At 39.5% G+C, this 20,174-nt stretch overlaps 1 protein-coding gene across 1 annotated transcript in view; it reads right to left on the reverse strand.

Annotated features, from left to right (window-relative positions):
• Positions 1 to 20,174, reverse strand: part of LOC126194745 (NACHT domain- and WD repeat-containing protein 1) — a 633,295-nt gene that overhangs the window by 110,654 nt on the left and 502,467 nt on the right. The window contains exons 11-13 of the mRNA XM_049933012.1: positions 14,634 to 14,761; positions 12,643 to 12,877; positions 3,650 to 3,742 (exon numbers count right to left, since the gene is read on the reverse strand). Of these exons, the coding sequence (XP_049788969.1) occupies positions 3,650 to 3,742; positions 12,643 to 12,877; positions 14,634 to 14,761 (456 nt within the window). The remainder of the gene's footprint in view (positions 1 to 3,649; positions 3,743 to 12,642; positions 12,878 to 14,633; positions 14,762 to 20,174) is intronic.

Consider the following 20,174-nt stretch of genomic DNA (forward strand, 5'->3'; position numbering starts at 1 on the left):
GTTACAGGAACGTAGGATATACTGCAGGGAAAGTTCCCAACTCCATAGTTCAGAAAAGCTGGTGGTGGTGGGAAAGATCCATATGGCACAGGCTGTGAAGCAGTCATTGAAATGAAGGATGTTGTATTGGACAGTATGCTCAGTAACAGGGTGGTCCACTTGTTTCTTGGCCACAGTTTGTCGGTGGCCATTCATGCGGCCAGACAGTTTGTTGGTTGTCATGCCTGCATGGACTGTAGCACAGTGACTGCTGCTTAGCTTGTAGATCACTTGACTGGTTTCAGAGGTAGCCCTGCCTTTAATGGGATATGTGATGTTTGTGATTGGACTGGAGTAGGTGGTGGTGGGAGGATGTATGGGACAGGTCTTGAATCTAGGTCTATTACAGGGATATGAGCCATGAGGTAAGGGCTCGGCAGCAGGGGTTGTGTAGGAATGGACGAGTGTATTGTGTAGGTTCAGTGGACGGCAGAATACCCCTGTGGGAGGGGTGGACATTTCTCATTTCAGGGCATGACGAGAGATAGGGATACCAGTGAAACCAGTCATGTAATCTGCAAGCTAAGCTGCAGACACTATGCTCCTATGAGAGCATGACAACCAACAAGCTGTCTGTCCACATGGATGGTCACCAACAAACTGTGACCAAGAAACACGTGGACCTGTTGCTGAGCAGGCTGCCTCAATGACATGCTTCATTTCAACAACTGCTTCATGGCTTGTGCCATATGGATCCTTCCCACCAACACCAGCTTTTCTGAATTGCACTGGTGGGAACACTGCCTGGAATATATCCTACATTCCCGTAAACCTCCTGGCTTCAACCTTTGTTAGTTATTGTCCTCACCTATCCACAGCCCCCATTCCATCAATGCACCCAGTCTTTTTACTTCTCTCCTTTTCTGCTATGCCCCATTCCCCCCTCACCACCACCTCTCCCCTGCCATCCATCAAACCTCCTGACTGTACATAGCTCATAGCTGCCCTACACTCTCTCCACCTCATCCCTGCAAGCTCCCCAGCAGTACTTCACTGTCTCCCACCCCTATCCTACTATCCTTCCCCCTCCCTCCCCCACCTCCTCCTTACCCACCACTCAATCGCCACTCCCATCATGCACTGGTGCTGCTGCACGCAGTGTGGCTTCAGTTGCCAGACACTGCAATCATGTGTGAGAGTTGCATTTGCGTGTGTGTCTGTCATTTATTTTTGACGAAGGCCTTGCTGGCCGAAAGTTTATTGTGACAGCCTTTTAGTTGTTCCTATCTGTGACTCAGCATCTCTGCTATATGGTCAGTAGCAATTTTCCTTTTCATAATACTGTTATAAGGGAACTTTGTTTAGTGGTACAGAAGGTAGTACACCATAAAAATATTGAAAAATATAAATTAATTTTATTGGAAAATTTCATATGTTTGTGCATTTGGTCAAACATTCTTAACCAAAATTCTTCTGGGGATTGTATATGATGCCATTCTCTGATTGGCTCAATCCACTCCTCCCACAGTGTCATTGTAGTCAGGCACAAGCGTTGGCTTTATTATTTTATTTGACACATTCTCAGTCATCAGCACCATATCCATCGTATGGATAGTTGAAGAAATACTATGTCCTGTTTATCCTTCCAACACATGCTGGAACTTTTCCTCATCTTTCAGCTCAGTTTCCCCCTTTCATAATTTTTGATTTCAGAGAGATTGTGGCATCTCTTTCAAGCTCAGTTCTACTATTCCATAACTACAGTGGGGTTCAAATCAGCAAATTTGCTAATTGTGGGGATGTGTAGAAGTTATCTGTCCTCAGACCTTTCATCAGGAGCAGTTTTACTTGTGAAGACACTGGAAAATCTGAAAGTCTGCACCCAGCTTTGTCTGTTTCCAAGAGTATAATTGTCAGCAAATTCTTATAAAAAAAGTGTTCAGATATTTGAGGTTCATCCTCAGAAAAAGGAATTGCATGGTAGTGACTAGCAGACATTGGAAATCTTGGGGGAGCACAATCAGTACTTGGATCAACAATATAACATACTCTCGCCTGGGCCAATCTATAACTGTGTCTTCCTCACATTCTCCCTCACTTGATGAAGGTTCAGAAAGAGTCATCACTAGACTATGAAATAGAGAGGTCTTTCCTCTGCTCTTCCTCACTGCAATAACCACTTCTTAATTTAGAAAACTGCAAGCAGACGTAATACTGCAACAGCTGCACCAAAATGCTACTAAAGGACATTACAATGTTGCAGTGACTATAGAAACTCTACTGATGTGAGTCTATCTTGTTGGAAACATATCCCTCATCTCCCAAGCCTTCTAAAGGATTCATAATCACATGCCAGTAACAATGCACTGAAACAAAACACAAAACAGTAAACCTGCTAACTAGTGGCATCAGAAGGAACTACCGTTATAATCAGGATGCTGGTGCTAACTAGCAGCAGCAGCAGAAGGAATTACAGTGATTGTAATCGGATGGAGGTACAGGAAGATGCAGAATTTCAGAGCCTGAGTTATCTTGGGAAGATATTTCTCAGCAAAACAGTTTAAACAGTTTAACTCGAGTTCTCTTGGGATAAACAGTTAGGAGGTTCACCTTCCTAATGATTTGCAGTTTTTTCATTGTTTCTAATTGTTTTGTTTCTACAATTTGCTTTAACTTTAATGGTTTTAGTGTACAGATACTTGTAAATGGATAATAATTAGTGACATGCTTAAGGAACTGACATTTACTTCACACTCAGTATCAAGATACAGGTAAATCCATAGAACAAAAGCTGATACAGGATGTTTTTAATTTGTTTTCAAATGTTTGGAGATGACAAACTTTCGATTGCAAGCCAATTGGCAATTTTTAATGATTTTTGCTCCAAAACACAGAACTTCAGTGACACATGAAATCATATCAAATCAAAACACTCACTCCAGACTGAGAGAAACAAAGACTTTCATTTCAATTAAACTAGATGTTTTCAGTTGAGGAAACTCCACAAGTATAGTACGTAAGTAATCTCATCACATTTACATCTTGACAAAATACGTGTAAAGTTTCACACTTTTGTAACTTTCTTTTTTTAATTTTATTTATTTATTTATTTTTTCCAACACAGAAAGACCCTAAAGCTATTCTATAAACTGCACAAATTGTTATGGTAACATAAAAACAAAAAAACAAAAAAAAAAACAAAAAAAACAATTTTTTTTTTTTTTTTTTTTTTTTTTTTTTTTTTTTTTTTTTACCGGTAAGCTCCACCCTATTGTTCAGAGCAATTATGTTAGTAACGGTCATACCAACAGGTTGTAACTGAGAATTTTCTACACAGCACAGCCACATTACAAACTACTGTGCAAGACTGAAATAAATGGTTGTAGCTTTGTCATAAGGTGCACTGAGAAGTATCTTTTTTTAGTTCTTGACGGATGCTTCTCAATGCAACTCATGACAGAGCTATGAGCATTTATTTCAATTATAAAACAAGTTGCAGATCTAATTTTCACCTGCAGCATGCTGTAAGTTCATAGTATGCAAGATTCTATTGGTTTTCAGAAATGATTGATTGATTTTTTTACAGCTTGTCCAGCATATTTTAAGAACCTGATTTCCATAATTTGATTGATATGCCACTAAATCTGCAAGTGCAGTAATTGAGACTAACCTGATCTATACCGTCTATCATGATGATCTGGGGACGCTGTAAACAAGCTGCAGCTAAAAGAGGTGGTAACTTCTCAGAGAGGCTTTTCACATTCTGAATGAAAGAACAGATTAACTACATCAGTACTCAAATATGTCTTACAGCTTAAATAATAATGTAAGATAATATTAGAAAGGAATCATTGAAAAAAGGCTACGAAACAGATTTACTGGAAAATAATTATTTTATTCATGTAAAACTATGTATGCAGTGTTCCACTCTGTGGACATATTTCATAATGAAAGACAATGATGCTACTACTCTGATATTTCTTAGAATAAAAAAAAAAAAAAAAGATATAAATATTTCTGTTAGTCTTTATTTTCTCTTTTCTTTTTTCTTCATTACATTAACACCATTAACACCAGAGAGAGAGAGAGAGGGAGAGAGAGAGAGTTTGCCACTGCTTGCAAGGAAAATAGTTTTTAATTTATTTAATGCAAAATCAATTTTGATTTTGGAACTGCTAGCCCCATTTTCACAAGCACCTGTGCACACAGAAAAATTTTCCATAATTTCATCAGTACATATGCAGTGTAACAGCAATATTCATATACTAAATACTACGAAATGTAAAACCTACCAGTCATAAGACCAGATTGAAGTTCTTGTTCTTAAGTCAGATTATAAATGAAATTACAATTACTCTTTGTCAAAGCCAAATATAAGCCAGTATTATTTTCTGTCTTAGGTGTGTTAACATCATTGTATATAGCTGGCAACCAATTTACATTGAATTAAGACCAGTTAATGTGGAAATGTGTATACCACTCTACAAGCATGAGCCATTTATGGTGTTAAAATCAAACCTCTACGATATAACTTTCCTGCATTTTGACACTACCATTGCATTGTGCAGGGTACCTGCTGAGATACATAGCTGTGGAGCCATTCCAGTCTGTGATCATAAACATTTATTGCTTATGCCTTATGTCTGTAGTATTTGCTGTATGCCGTACACATACAGTGTCTTCTTCCTCCTTGTAAAGAAAACATCAAGTAGGGTATTTTTTCAACGCTTTCACAGTTTGTAGGGAAGCTTTTGATGCAGAGATGAATGTTATCACATCCTCTCTGACAGGAAAATTTATGATACAACCTTTTGGATGACTGTGTATTGGCAAATGTATTATTGTGATGATTAACACATGAATTTCCTCCAACTTATACAGACTCACTGTATTTTCTCTAGTTTCATATATGGGCTGTGTATCCAACCAAAACGTACTTCAATTACAGGTGCCATATCCAATGCATAGAATATTTTCTTCCTAATTCCTGTTGTCATATGCAGGGCCTCTTGTGATCTGCATATTGCTGACATCTGTCTGTATTAGCTGCCACATGTTATCACACTCTGCAACTATAACATGTGACATGACAACACACCCTGATTCTCTCTAAGCTTTACACAGTTACTCAAGTAGACAGCTTGTTTGAAACAAGGAAAGTTGTTAGACATCATACCATAGTGTGTTCCATTTGCAAGTGGTCTGTACTGTTCAAATGGTGATTAATTTTTAAACCATTTACTTCAAACATGCAAAGTAGGTTTAGAATAAAATTTCATGTGCTACACAACTGTCAGATTGGCTGTGCTCTTGATTTTAATAGGTGTATAGGTAAAAATGTAATTAGAGAAATTTGGTTCTACAACTCAGAAACCAAAGTGAGACAGTGGCAGCACCCATGAGGATCTGTTTATAGCAGGGGCATAACCAATGTCCATGACTGGCACTGAAGCTCAGACTCATTGCTTTGCTTTCACAATCATGGAAGAACAGAATGTTGTACTGCTTTCAGGAACAGTATAATGTGTCAAAATATAATTAGGCACTGAAAGGGAAAAAAGTCTGTCATGTCAACTGATACAAAGACTGCCATCAAGTAGTGTAACAAAATATAACTGTGGGTGGAAATAATCTGTAACAGGGCAAAAATGCTTGAAATGGAAAAGACTGACAGAGAAACTGAAAAGAGATTGAGATTACCGCAAAAATACTGTGGCTATTTACCAATCTCACAAGCTTTTGACTCACGGATGAGTGTGAAATATTGTTGATGGGGGAAAGAAGTATTCTTTTTCATACTTTGATTCTGTGTGACATAAATGCTCATGCCCTCCGCAGTGCAATAATATAATAAAAAGTATCAATCATGGAGTTTTATGTGTATCTTGTAGAAAATTATGCAACAGAAGAGAAAAAACTCTTAGCAGACATGGGATTTGATGATCATTCTCTGATATTTTCTGGGGTGCATTTTCATTTAAATGAATGACACAAGAAAGCTACACAAACTGATAGAGAAGAATTCTGCTTGAAAAACAAAGTATGCTGAGAAACCTGATATGAAGGCAAAAACTTCCAACATACCAATTTGAGTTATATCAAATGTTTAGGCTTATTCCACAATGAAGAATTGGAGAATGTAGGAGTTTGCACAATAAGGATGAGACAGGTTATTATCTAAAACCAATTTAAAAGGTGCATACCATTAAAATAAAAGCAAAATTTACTTAAGCCTTTAAATAGGTCAGTTCTGAACACAGATGGAAAATACAAAGTTGAACTACTGTGTTGACAAACACATACTGAATGTTTCAGATGCTGTAACATCAAATTTGATGCGAACTACAAAAAACACCATATATATTGGATCAAAAAACGAAAAGTACGAATAAGATTTCGTTTCTGATTCACAAAAGCTGTTTGTTCAGATAAAAGAGATAGACTGGAATTACATCAACAACAAACAATGAGAGAACATTTAACACTTTTCAATGTCTGAACATATCTCACTTTGTTCTTAAGTCAGAGCAACCAAAAGTTTAAGTTTTTCTTTGAGAGATTTCTTCCTCCGTTTCAACAGCCAAAATTCAAATAAATACCAAAAAAGCTGAAAAGAAAAATTCAAACAATGGAAAATTCAGGATGGAATATAACAATATTACGAAAAGGAAAGTTGCTACCCACCATATACAGAGATGCTGAGTTGCAGACAGGCACAACAAAAAAAAACTGCCACAAATAATCTTTCGGTCCAACATGGCTTTTGTTGAAAATAGACAACACACACACGTGCACACACACACACACACACACACACACACACACACACACACAACTCACACACACATGACTGCAATCTGTGGCAACTGAAGCCACACTGCGAGCAGCAGCAGCAGCAGCAGTGCATGATGACAGAGGCAAATGGGTGGGGGTAAGGACAAGGATGAGGCAGGGAGGAAGAGGGCTATAGGGTAGGGGTGGGGGATAGTGAAGTGCTGCTTAGAGCATGCAGGGATGAGGTGGAGAGAGGGTAGGGCAGCTAGGTGCAGTCGGGAGGTTCAACGGAGGGCAGGGGGCAAGGAAGAGGTGGGGAAGGGTGGGGGTATCAGAAAAGGAGAGAAGTAAAAAGACTGGGTGCAATGGTGGAATGAGGGCTGTGTAGTGCTGGAATGGGAACAGGGAAGGGGCTGGGTGGGTGAGGACAATGACTAACAAAGGCTGACGCCAGGAGGGTTATGGGAATGTAGGATATATTCCAGGCAAAGTTCCCACCTGCGCGATGCAAAAGAACTGGTGTTGGTGGGAAAGATCCATATGTCGCAGGCCATGAAGCAGTCATTGAAATGAAGGATGTTGTGTTGGGCAGTATTCTCAGCAACAGGTTAGTCCATTTGTTTCTTGGCCACACTTTATCGATGGTCATTCATGCGGACAGACAGCTTGTTGGTTGTCATTCCCATATGAAATGCAGCACAGAGGTTGCAACTTAGTTTGTAGATCACATGACTAGTTTCAAAAGTAGTCCGGCCTTTGATGGGATAGATGATGTTTGTGACAGGACTGGAGTAGGTGGTGATATTCTGCCATCCACTGAACCTACACAATACACTCGTCCATCCTTACACAACCCCTGCTTCCAACCCTTTACCTCGTGGCCCATATCTCTGTAATAGACCTAGATGCAAGACCTGTCCCAAACATCCTCTCACCGCCACCTATCCCAGTCCAGTCACATGACAACCAACAAGCTGTCTGTCTGCATGAATGGCCACTGACAAACTGTGGCTAAGAAACAAGTGGACCACCCTGTTGCTGAGCACACTGCTCAACACAACATCCTTCATATCAATGACTGTTTACAGCCTGCGCCATATGGACCCTTCCTACCAACAGCAGCTTTTTTGAATTGCACAAGTGAGAACTTTCTCTGCAATATATCCTATGTTCCTGTAACCCTTCAGGCCTCGATCTTTGTTACTCACTGCCCTCAACTGTCCAGCCCCTTCCCTGTTCCCATTCCAGCACAAGACAGCCCTCATTCCATCAATGCACCCAGTCTTTTTAGTTCTCTCCTTTTCCACTACATCCCCCCCCCCCTCCCTGCCCAGCCCTGCCCTCTGTCGTACCTCCTGACTGCACCTAGCTGCCTAACCTCTTTCCACCTTGTCCCTGTGTGCTCCCCAGCAATACTTCATTGTCCCCCACCCCTACCCTACTATCCCTTCCCCACCCCACCCCAGCCTCCTCCTTACCCCCACTCCCATCATGCACTGCTGCTGCTGCCTGCCAGCTGCCAGAAACTGCAGTCATGTGAGTGTGAGTAGCATCTGAGTCTTTGGATGAAATATATATATAACTATCGATGACCAAATGCACCCCTTTGAACTGGGTGTTTTGGCAGAATGTAATCATAATGTTACACTTGGATGGGACTTCTTGAAAGCATCACAATGTTGTAGACTGTTATAGATAAGAACTCTAAACTATCAAAGCTATTCCAACATGCACATAGAACCAAAGCAGCTTTTTTGAATTGCTTTGAAGATGTTGTTATCACATCATCAGCACCAAGACGAGTTTCAGTTGTTAATCGAGCTGATCTTTTATGCTAGGAAGGTTTTGTTAAATGTGTACACAAAAGTATTCCAGTAAATTATCACAAGCATTGTAGGCTGGCTAGGGAGAACTCTGGATAACTAGTTGTCAAGAGCAGCCACAACTCATCGCTAAACGTATGTACATAGGGACAGCTGAAAGTCCAGGTAGGGCAGCTTTATGTCATCAATGAAGAGCAATGCTCAAAATCCACTAAATACAATGCAATGGAGGAAGGTGCTATCAAACTGCCAATAGAATATGGCCTGAATGAGGAACATCATCAGCAAGTGACAGCCATTTTGTGACAATTTTTGGCTGCTTTCAAATCCAGAGTGGAGAAAAGACAGACCAAGTGGCCCACAGTAAAACAATGTATCAACACTGGGGACCATCCACCAATTAGCCAGTGCTCTTGTACAGTGTTGCTGCCTCAGTGATGGATAAACTGGGAGTGAGTGGAGAAGATGCTGCAAGATGGCATCTCTGAACTTTCAGAGTCCTTGTTCCTCTCCTGTGGTCCTTGTGAAGAATAAGGATGGCACATGGCATTTCTGCATTGACTATCAGTGACTGAACAAAATCACAAAGAAGGATATTGTTATGGAGTAACCATAAACACTGGAACGAAGAGGCGGCATGAAAGAGCAGAGAAGACTGTGAGGAAACAGCGGCCAATTGTGCGTGGAATCAGACTGCGCTGCACCAGGTGTGCCCCTGCAACAAGTGCATATAAACGATGCTCCTGCCAGACTTGGCAGCTCATATCAGCTCAAGTCTGCAACGTGATTAATGCTATGCTGTCAGAGCTGTATCAAGTGTTTCCTTGGACTCGCTGTGCAGCCAGAACAGTACTGTTTTCATGTTGCTTCTTGCTAGTGACATTTGCTGTAATAAAGTTAAGTATTGTCAATTTGCTTTGTGGAAATAAAATTAATAATGGTATTTGTCTGAGTTGTATAGCATTCCAAGAATGCTGCATCCCGTAGGCACCCCATTAGGGACGAGTGGGCAAGACCCCACAGATATGTATTCACTGCCATACACTGATGACACCCCTGATTAACTGAAAGGAGCAAAGTATTTCTTCTCTGTGGACATGCAGACAGGCTATTGGCGAATCGAGATTGACAAGGTCAACCAAGAAAAACTGCCTTCATAGCTCCTGAAGGCTTTATGAGTTTAAAGTTATGCTGTTTGGACTGTATAATGCTCCAGCCACTGTTGAACATATGACGAAAACCTGCTTTAACACCTTAAATGGCTTATGTGTCTTTGCTATCTGGGTAACATTCTCATTTTTCGAAGGTATTTGAAGAATACCAAAGTTGCCCAACAACAGTGTCGAATTCTGTCCAGACTGAAAATCTCTGCCTAAATCTGAAAAAGTGCTACTTCATCACCCAAGACTGAGTTTGGCCTGATCCAGAGAAAATAAGAGCAATCACAGATTTTCCAGCTCTTTGGCCCATTCATGATGTGAGAAGTTTTCTAGGAATGTGTTCATACTAACAGTGATTCAAAAAGGACATCTGTACCAAGGCATATGCCTTGGAAGAACTACTGCAAGGAGACATAGCATTTTCTTGGAATGCGGCACAAAAAAAACCTTGCCTTGTCCTCATGGAGGTGCTAACATGTTCTCCAGTTTTAACACTGTATGGCAAGAATGCTGACACAGAGCTTCACACTGATCAAAAAATTCTGGCTAAATTTATTCCGCAAACCATCTATCACTATGTTGGACCACCTTTCTCTATGGTGGCTGAATAACCATGCGGATCTGTTAGTTCTTCTGGTGAGATGGGCACTGAAACTACAGGCATATGACACCACAGTGGTATAAAAAAGTGGGCACGAGCACAAGGATGCTCACTGCATTCCAAGGAATTCTTTGGTGAAATACAGCTGCAGGGATAAAATATCAGTCATTGCTGCATTAAATGGCAGTGATGCTGAACAGAAGGATGGTCCAGCCCTGCTGAAACCCATAAAAGCCTTGAAGATGGAGGGACCAACCAAAGTAGAATTCCAATTAATAAATGGAGCAGAGTAAAGAGGAACTATAATCCAATGGGGCAGTAATGGTGCTCGTCATCCCAGGCCAGCTATCCTGAGGTATTTCCATGATGATCCAATATCTGGTTACCAGGATAGAATCAGAATAACTGGCCCGGTTTCTACTGATCTGTTAGGCACTAAGTGAACCACTGTAAGGAATGCCAATGATGGAAGCATGTGGTGTAGTTACCTCCAGGGCATCTGGTATCACTCCTGCTTGCAGAGGCACCATTCCACTGAACTGGAATTGAACTCTTGGGGAGGTTCCTGAAATCGACAAATGGGAATCAATCAATAATAGTCTGCTCTGACTTCCTCATCCGCTATGCTGTCACCAAAGCTGTACCAACTGCTGAAGCTCCAAAAACTGAAAAGTTCCTTCTAGGAGACATAATTCTGCAGCATAAAGTACCCCATGTGATGATATCCAACTGTAGAAAATTTTTCCATCAACACTTTAATAAGACACTGGCAGATATGCTGTCATATATACTGATGTCAGAAAGGGAGACTGGGATACAATACTGGTCTCTGTGACATGCACATACAACATGGTGAAGCCAGACACTACACGTCTCACACTTCCTGCTCCACAGTCATGATGCTGAAATGACCATGTATACACTGTACCTGTTTCAACTGAATGGTACTCAGAATGACTGTGGGAAACACCTTGTCACTAGGATCAAAGAGGTATATGGGCCCTGAATGCCACGGGAAAAGGACCAAGAGTGCTACAATGCCAAGCAGCGACCAGTGAGATACAGACCAGGGAACTTCATTTGGATTTTTACACCACTGTGGAAAGGAGGACCATCAGAAAAATTACTAAAGCCTACTTTGGGTCCTAATGTATCCTTTGTCCTTTTTGAATGTCACATATGAAGTCAGGGATTATGACCCTTCATCAAGAAGACAGAGGTGAAGAGACATAATGCATGTTCTCTGTATGAAGTCCTGCTACAGTACAGAGACGAAGATTTGTGAAAGGCGATTCGAGGAAACTGAAGATCCACCAATGATCACAAAGCTTTGAAGGAGGGGATATCTTTGATGCTCATCATAGTGAAGAGGCTGTAAGAACATGAGTATAATATGAGGATCTTTCAGCGCCATCATACAGAAGAGCACTGGCAGATTTTTGGATCCATGGTGCTGTAGTTGGCTCCAAGGAGAATTTCTGAAACAGCAGCTTCTTCAGGAGAGGGAACAATGGCACATGCAGTAAGTGGTTACCATCAATGGATTGTATGCTGTGGGTTACAGTTCAAATATGACCACCAGCAATTATTTGGATGTGTGTATATTCTAGGAAATTCCTTGTGTGTGTGTAAATACCAGCATTCTGGAATATTCAATGGTTGTTTACATAGCTGCAAAGGCTGTGCACGAGTTGTGTTCTGTGCTGGTTCTACACTGGTGTCACTAATAAATGTACTTTCACTTCTAAGCGCTGTACTTCATTGACGAACCTGCCGTCATATTTTGGTTTGATTGTTATTTCAATATGACAATATTATAAAGAGATAAAATGTGTATGGTAATTGGCAGGAGACGATATTAGAGATTTAATAAAACTACACAAAAAACAACAGAGGAGATCACAAAAAATAATGAATTGGGGTAATGATAATGGTAAAAGGCTAGACTGTTATTTCAATGTGACAATACTGTACGGAGATAAAATGTGTATGGTAATTGGCAGGAGACGATATTAGAGATTTAACAAAACTACACAAAAAACAACAGAGAGGATGACAGAAAATAATAAATTAAAGTAATGATAATGGTAAAAGGCTAGACTGGCTTACTAAATTCAGAAACAAAGGAAGGCATTTAAAAAGATTAATGATATAAAAAGATGAAATATGGTATGACACACAAATAACTCATCAAGTGTTAGTTACACAGAGTCAAGTATCTCTTAAGAAAAAAAAATCCCATATTCTTTCAACAGAACATTAGAAATATAGCAGACAGTAATTTAAACTTGTCAAGCCAGTTTACCTGTGTTGCCCAACACTGGTGACCCACACTCACAACAGATATCTGGTCAGCAATCCCAGAGAGCAGCTGTTCCACTGTTCTACTTCGGGAAGACACTCCCACAAATCTGATTGCAAGCACTGCTTCAGGTAGCCAAGTGTGGCAACACTGAGCAGCACGAGCCATGAGTGTACTCTTCCCGCAGCCATGGCATCCAGACAGAATCAGTGGCTGTCGACAATCACCTGTCAGGTAGCTGAAATATGATGTCGAGCTCCATAAAGAGGAACCAAAAATCTAAGAGCTAAACAAAGTGAACATTTAATTATGAAGTGATGTAGCTGTAAGTTTCAGATCTTCTGTAGAGTTTCAAGAAACAGTACTTAAAATTTTTCTAAGATTGGTTTACAGACACGTAATACCACAGGAAATAGTATAATTTCAGTAAAACAAAAATATATATCACATTTATTTATCTTGAGCCAGGATTACTCATCATGATACTTCATTACACGAAAAGAAGCCATACTTGTTCATAGCCAAGGAATATGTTCTAAGGACAGTCAGTCACTCACTCTCTCACTCATGTTGGTCATTTATTAAGGGGCTCCGGAACGCCCTATACTTGCAATGTTAAAATAATGCTTATAAATTACATCTTTGCTCACAAAGTATTTGAGGTAGGAAGTTGAACTTTTCACAGATTATTTATTGGAATATGGGCTACAACTTAACACAGGGATTTTACAAAATTTTAGTTCAGTTATTAAAGATGAATTTTTTTTCAATTGTAATGAAAATTCACAACATTTGTTTGCAATTTTTTATTTATATATTCAAAAATTTACAGTTTTTTGGAAAAAGGCTGTGTTAAATTATGCAGAAGGTACTGTGTAACATTTACTGAAAGTTTGAAACAAATATGTTTCGAAGATCCTTAGAAAACATGTAATTAGTATGAGAAAATAAAAGTTTTGGGAATCGAGCGACAAAGATTGGATTAACTTTTTAGTGCATTCCAGGTCCATAGGATGGATTATCTTCATCCTCTGCAAACTCCTCCTCCAGCTTCCTCTTGTTCCTCCTCCTGTTTACTCTTGCTTGTATTTCTAGACTCTTTACAGCCCTGTCTGCAGCCCGAAGGCGTTCCTTGTCTAAAGCAAGCATCGCTCGTACCATGTTAGAACCTATCTTCATTCCCATATTTCTAAATACCTTTGGCTTTCCAACATTTCTCCTTTTCTTAAAAGCCTTCAGAGGATTTCTAATAACTTTACTTTTACTCATTATTATACTTCAACAAAACAGAGACTCAAGAAACAGAATTAATTACGAATATTTTCGAGATAACGACAGAGTAAATAAACATGAAACAATCGACAATCACACCAGCAATATATATTGAACCATCACAGGTTAGCCACAACACATACTTTATCTTACATCACTAAAATGTACCTGATGAACACGGACGTTAATAATAACACCATTTGACAGCAGTTTAACAGCACCACAGTGGGTCACGCCCGTGTAGAACACATTTCAAAAAAAATTAAAAATAGTTGTAGTCTTCGGAATTGAATAAATTATATATCTATTAAAAGGTAATAGTCTGCAGATTCAGAAAACGCAAAAAAGTAAAAATTGAACTTTTCATGATTTTGAGCCTTTCCGGAGCCCCTTAATCTCCTGCTTCCCACACTCCCTACTCCTAGGCACTTTATCTGTCACTCCTTATCTACAGGTGTACATAAAGCATTAAAATGGAGAAATTAACTATGTGAGTGAGCAATGACTGATATTCACTACACAAACAGTCAGATAATGTGGATTAACTGGCAATTACTTGCAACTTATGACAATCAACAGCTGTCTGCTCATTGTCACTTGGCTACTGACTGGCTACCACTCCATAATTTAACATGAGAATTGCAACACTGCACTGAACTATAAATATACATGCATATGAAGCACACTGTTGTTAGAATGTTGTTCCCTCAGAAAGAACTCACCTTCTAATATCATTGAGCACAGCTTCACGGTTCACACTGCTCTGAGCAGCTTGCTGACACACACCAGTTTGTAACATGAGCTCCTGCAAAAGCTGTCCACTGATGCCATAGCTGGACTTAAGCACCATCTGCAATATATTGTTGAGTATTTAGAGAAGCACTTAAGTATCCTTAATAACAAAAATGCACAGAATTATACGGAATTGAGACCAAATGAGAACTTATATTAACTACAAAACAGACTTAGGAATGCCGGACTCAGAAAATAAATCTGTATTGGTTCTCCTTCTGGGAAGAATGATGGCACAAAGTTCACAGAATTATATCACTGTGTGCCACATTGAGGTTTGGCTATAACTTTTGCCCATTGTGGTCAGAGTCAGAAGTCTAGCCAGCAAATGAAAAATAGAGGAAAAAGTTCCTGTAGTTGTATATTTCTTTTCCAGTGGTGGGATAGGTTGTCGTGAAGAACATGCTAACAACCTTGACTTGTAAGGTCTGAGTGTAGGTGTGGAGGTGCTTTTGAAGATCGGTTTAAGTTTTTCTTGACTAACATGAGACCTGCAGCTTGTTTCCCAGTACGAAATGGAAGTACATCAAACTTCCTACAAAAATGGCCATTTTAATTTTTTTCTAGGACTAATAGTTTCCATATTGCAGGGGATGGAAAATTCACAGATTATTAAAAAGTAGTGTTTTAATGGTACAAAATTAATGTCTATTGTTAAATGAAGTGGATTAAGAACAAATGTTAATTGTGTGTATCACATCTAAGTGTAGTAAAATGGTGTTAAGGCATAAGTTGTGTTCTGGGGGTGTGAAAGAGTGGAAAGGGGGTGGAGGGTAGAAGTGTGAGGGATGGAAGGTTGCCGGATTGTGGTCATGCACTTTTCTCCTTCACAGGTCTACAAACTGAATCATGAGCAGGTGATTCCCCACTCTCTGTACCACTTGAAATAACAAAAGAACAACTACAGGATATTTTATAAAGTAATACCAACAGTTCTGCAGCTCACCCTATGAATCACTGGTAACACAGCATGTGGAAATGCCAGGAGAAGTTTATTTTTCCACAAAGTGCATTAATGCTACATGGAATACAGAAATGTGTTACTAATAATGTAATGCAAGAAATGCATATGGATGGAATGTATGTAAATCTCTGCAGATTGTTCTACACTGCTAGAGGGGAAACTGATTCTTAAGTCATCCTGTACAGCAGCTATGGGATTCTTCAAGAAAAGGTAACTTTCCCCACCATGTGTGCTGCTCGCTTTTCAGTTTACAGACAGACTAAACCTTCCCAGCATTGCTGTCCATTTCTCTAATATGAGCAGACAAAATAATTTTGCTGGGCTCATGTGTACATAGTGAAGTTATTTTCAGTTTAGTAAGTGACTACTTACTTGCAGTTGTCTAGTGCGCTAGTATGTAAGGAAGTTTCACAGCCAGAGCTGTAAACTATCTATCACAATGAAGAGCCTGTCCAAAGTGTGCAATGCTGACAATATGTATTCGGCAATGTTGACTTACTAGTCTTCACTATAAAGGGCTATAACACTTTTCACAGCATGAGAGGTATAAAACGCATCAAGCCTCTCAACATCTTAAGAGGCATAGAAACTTCAGTTGGCTCCCTCTATACAGTAGTAGGTCACTTAGCTGTTATGGAACTTCACATTTCGTACCATAAGTCAAGCAATGCATTACATCAGGTTACTGTTCTACATTTGAACTTGATCAGTCCTCTTCCATCACACATACTGATGTCCATCTTGCAAGATATACAGTGATTGTGTGATAAGTGGCTTCAATCAGTTCAGCCCATTCTACAAATGACAGCAATTTCTGAATGGAAGAGACTTACATTGTCAATCAGTAACACAATTAATGGTAACAGAAGTGCAGAAACATTTTGGTCATTCACTATTTCACCACCAAGTGACCACAATGCCAATGACATTGCCACAGTGGTAATGCTGATTCCCGTCAGATCACTGAAGTTAAGTGCTGTTAGGCTTGGCTAGCACCTGGAAGTATAAGTGTCTAGGTATGCCTAGTGCTATTGGTAAGTTGGTTGCACTCAGACCTTATGAGGGCAACTGGGGAGCTGTCTGACTGACAAGTAGCAGCTCTGGTCGCAAAAACTGACAACAGTTTCAACAGCAATGTACTGAGCACATTCCCTTCCATTTCTACATCCAGTGACACCTATTCATTCAGGATGACACGACAGTTCGTTGGTACTGTTGGGCCTTTCACGGTTGTTAAGAGTAAGTGACTACAACACAGTTGCAGGGCTTCACATTGTGCTGTCAATGATGGACAGCAACACGATGTCATATTTACCAATTCAATTCCTCTCCCACTAACACTACATAGGTCACATTTACAAATTAAGAACATCTCAGCCATTGTTTATGGCAACGTATTTTACATAAAAGCTCATTTAACAAAAGAAAACAAGTACTCACTTAATAAACTGAAAGTACCTCCACAATATAAACATGAGCTCAGTGAATTTATTTTGTGTAATTACAATCGTGAACAGGACTGGAAAGGTTGAGGAAGTATAGTCTGTTCATAAACTGAAAAGTGAGCATTGCTCATGGTGGAGGAAGTTTCCTTTCCCCATAGAACAGTACAACTGCCATGAAGGTTGACTAAGAATCAATTTCCCTCCTAGCAGTGTAGAACACTGTACAGAGATTTACCTAGAATCTGTCTATATGCTTTTCTAGCACTAGTATTATTGGTAACTCATACCTGTATTCATTGTAGTGTTAACACACTTTTTGGAAAATAATGGCCTCCTCTCCTCCGGGGTGTCTGCATGCTGCATTGCCAGTGATTCGTAAGGCACACTGTGGAAGGGTCAGTATAATTTCGTGATGCACCTTGTAGTACCTTCGGTGATAAGAGTGGGTACTCATCTGCTCATTCTTCAGTTGGCAGATCTATAAGAGGGATGTGCATGACCATAATCTGGTGACCTACCTTTTAGACAAACAGAAAATATGTGGCAGGTATGAAGAAGGCAAATATAAATAAAATACAAGATGAAACAAGAGAAACTTTAGTGACCTTATAGGACATGCAAACGAAAATAGGACATGCAAATGGAAGATAAGCAGCATATCAATATGCTTAACATCACTCACTTGTAGCAAAGAGGCTCCTGTGGAGAAGCCACTGTTTTGCATGGCAGACATGTGAAATTTCATAGTGAACAAATACAAAGATGCATGGTAGCTGCTCACACTTCAGTTCTTCCTTTGCTAGCTACTATTATCTGACTTTGCCTTTACAGACTGATTTATGACCACCACTGCTGTTTACCTAAACTGGATTGGACTTGTGTTTCGATAGTAACTGTCAAGCTTTCTGGTTACTGCAGAGTGATGGGCCTGTTACCTACACTCCATAAAGTGGTACAACATTTCTGTACAATACTACTATTTGATGAGCATTCAGTTTATCTGAAACTGTGCCTAATATTAAAATTGCAGTATGTATGTATAATGGTGTAGTTACATTTGGGCTTACATTAGTTTCAGTCAGAAACCGTTATTGCTCAGTTTTGCGGACTAGTGGATGATTTAATCTGTTGTTACAGAATGATAATTTTGTGTTCAATAAATGTTTGTTGAGCATAAGTGAGGGTTATAACACAACCTTTAAAAAAATGAAATAAAATAAAAAATGAGAGTTCCAGGAAAATAACAGGAACTTGGAAGCATACTGGGGTAATGTAGAGGGAGTGATCACCTTTACTACTTCAACTGGAAATATGTGTGGCATTGCATAAAACGGTTGGAAAATCCCTCAAAGAGGATGCAAGGAAATACAATGAAGAATTGATAAGAGAAATGTTTGAAAGCAATGGGGTATTCAAAAGCTGTTAATTGAATACAAATTATGAAATTATTACACATAGCCATTTCACTTTAAATTTGTCTCAGAAACTTAGTTATGGTATGACTAGTCAAGAAAAATTAACCTGTTGGTGTTTTCTGTAATCTTGCCAAGAGCCGCGCGTGGTAGCCACGTGGTCTAGGGCATCTTGCCACAGTTTGTGTGGCTCCCCTCGTCGGACGTTTGAGTCATCCCTCGGACATTGGTGTGTGTGTGTGTGTTTGTGTGTTGTCCTTAGTGTAAGTTAGTTTAAGTTAGACTAAGTAGTGTGTAAAGCCAAGGGACCAATGGCCTCAGCAGTTTGTTCCCATAGGAACTTACCACAAATTTCCAAATTATGTAGATGAGTGCTGTAATTCAAATTATGTTATGGGTCCAAAGCCACACAAGTATGCTGATGAAGTGTCCATACACATCCATACCAGAAACAGACAGGTTAAGAATGGAACAGGCTAATAACTGATTGGAGCAGATAGCTGAACTTTTATTATTACAGTACCAAGCAACTCAAAGCAAATAAATATGACTTACAGGTAGCAGTAATAGAGATCAACAGGCACACATTAAATGAAACACCCTGTGTGAAATTTCTACGCATCCCAGTCAAGAGCAAACTGAGGTGGCATCAGCATATGGATAATTAAACATAAAGATCAGTCTTGCCCACTTTGAACTTAGAAATGTCTCTCACTGTGTTGATTTATGGACCACATTGCTAACAAACTTTCAACCAATACTGTCCTATGGCAAATCTTCTGGGGCTAATGGAGATAAGGTAAGAAAAAAGTATTTATTCTACAGAAGCATGCAATCAGGATATTAGTTAAGTTGAGAACCAAATGTTTAGGAGAAGCTTCTCCAGTGACCTTGGCACTCTTACATTCATGTACGAGTTCTGAAGTAACAACTGACTGAACGGAGGGGGGGAGAACCTGTAATTTGGACCATGATTTTCACTTCGTGTTTCTGTCTCCCTAGTAGTATTTGCAATTAATAATTAAGAGTGATGAACTGTGAAATTCACAACTAATAACTTCTAGATAGACTGAGGATGCTTGTCAAGGGTTCAAATTGGAGATCAATATCCTGGTGCAAAAATTACAGATTAAAGCACTGAGCAGAAATTACCAACAGTCTGTCTGAAGCAAAGTAAATGGACTAGCATGTTCATAGCGGACAGGTAAGAATATTAAATCTCACATAATGTTTAAGGAAGGACTTGAATTTATACTCTTTCCTTTAACAGCCATTCATATCAACAGATGTAAGGATGCATATGTAAAACTATGATAAAGGAGAAAAATACCACAGTTAAATGAAGATCTGTACTACATGGTAAAGAACAGCACATTTCATCACCTACTGAACTAAGGATACTTGGAACAAGAGTCAGGGAAAGACAAAAAGGAATCAATGCTGAAACTAATTGCGACCTGGAAATTCTTTCATCACAAATTCTAAATCAATGAGTGGAAAAAGAAACAAGAGGGTTATCAAGGATACCATGTGGGACAGAACTTCCTCCATTCCTAAAATATATAATCACCAGGATCAGGAATGAGTTTTGAAGTAACAATTCACATTAACATAAAAAAATCCTGTAATTTGGACAATGACTGTTACAGT

This window comes from Schistocerca nitens, chromosome 7 (assembly GCF_023898315.1).
Source record: "Schistocerca nitens isolate TAMUIC-IGC-003100 chromosome 7, iqSchNite1.1, whole genome shotgun sequence".
Classification (NCBI taxonomy): Eukaryota; Metazoa; Arthropoda; class Insecta; order Orthoptera; family Acrididae; genus Schistocerca; species Schistocerca nitens.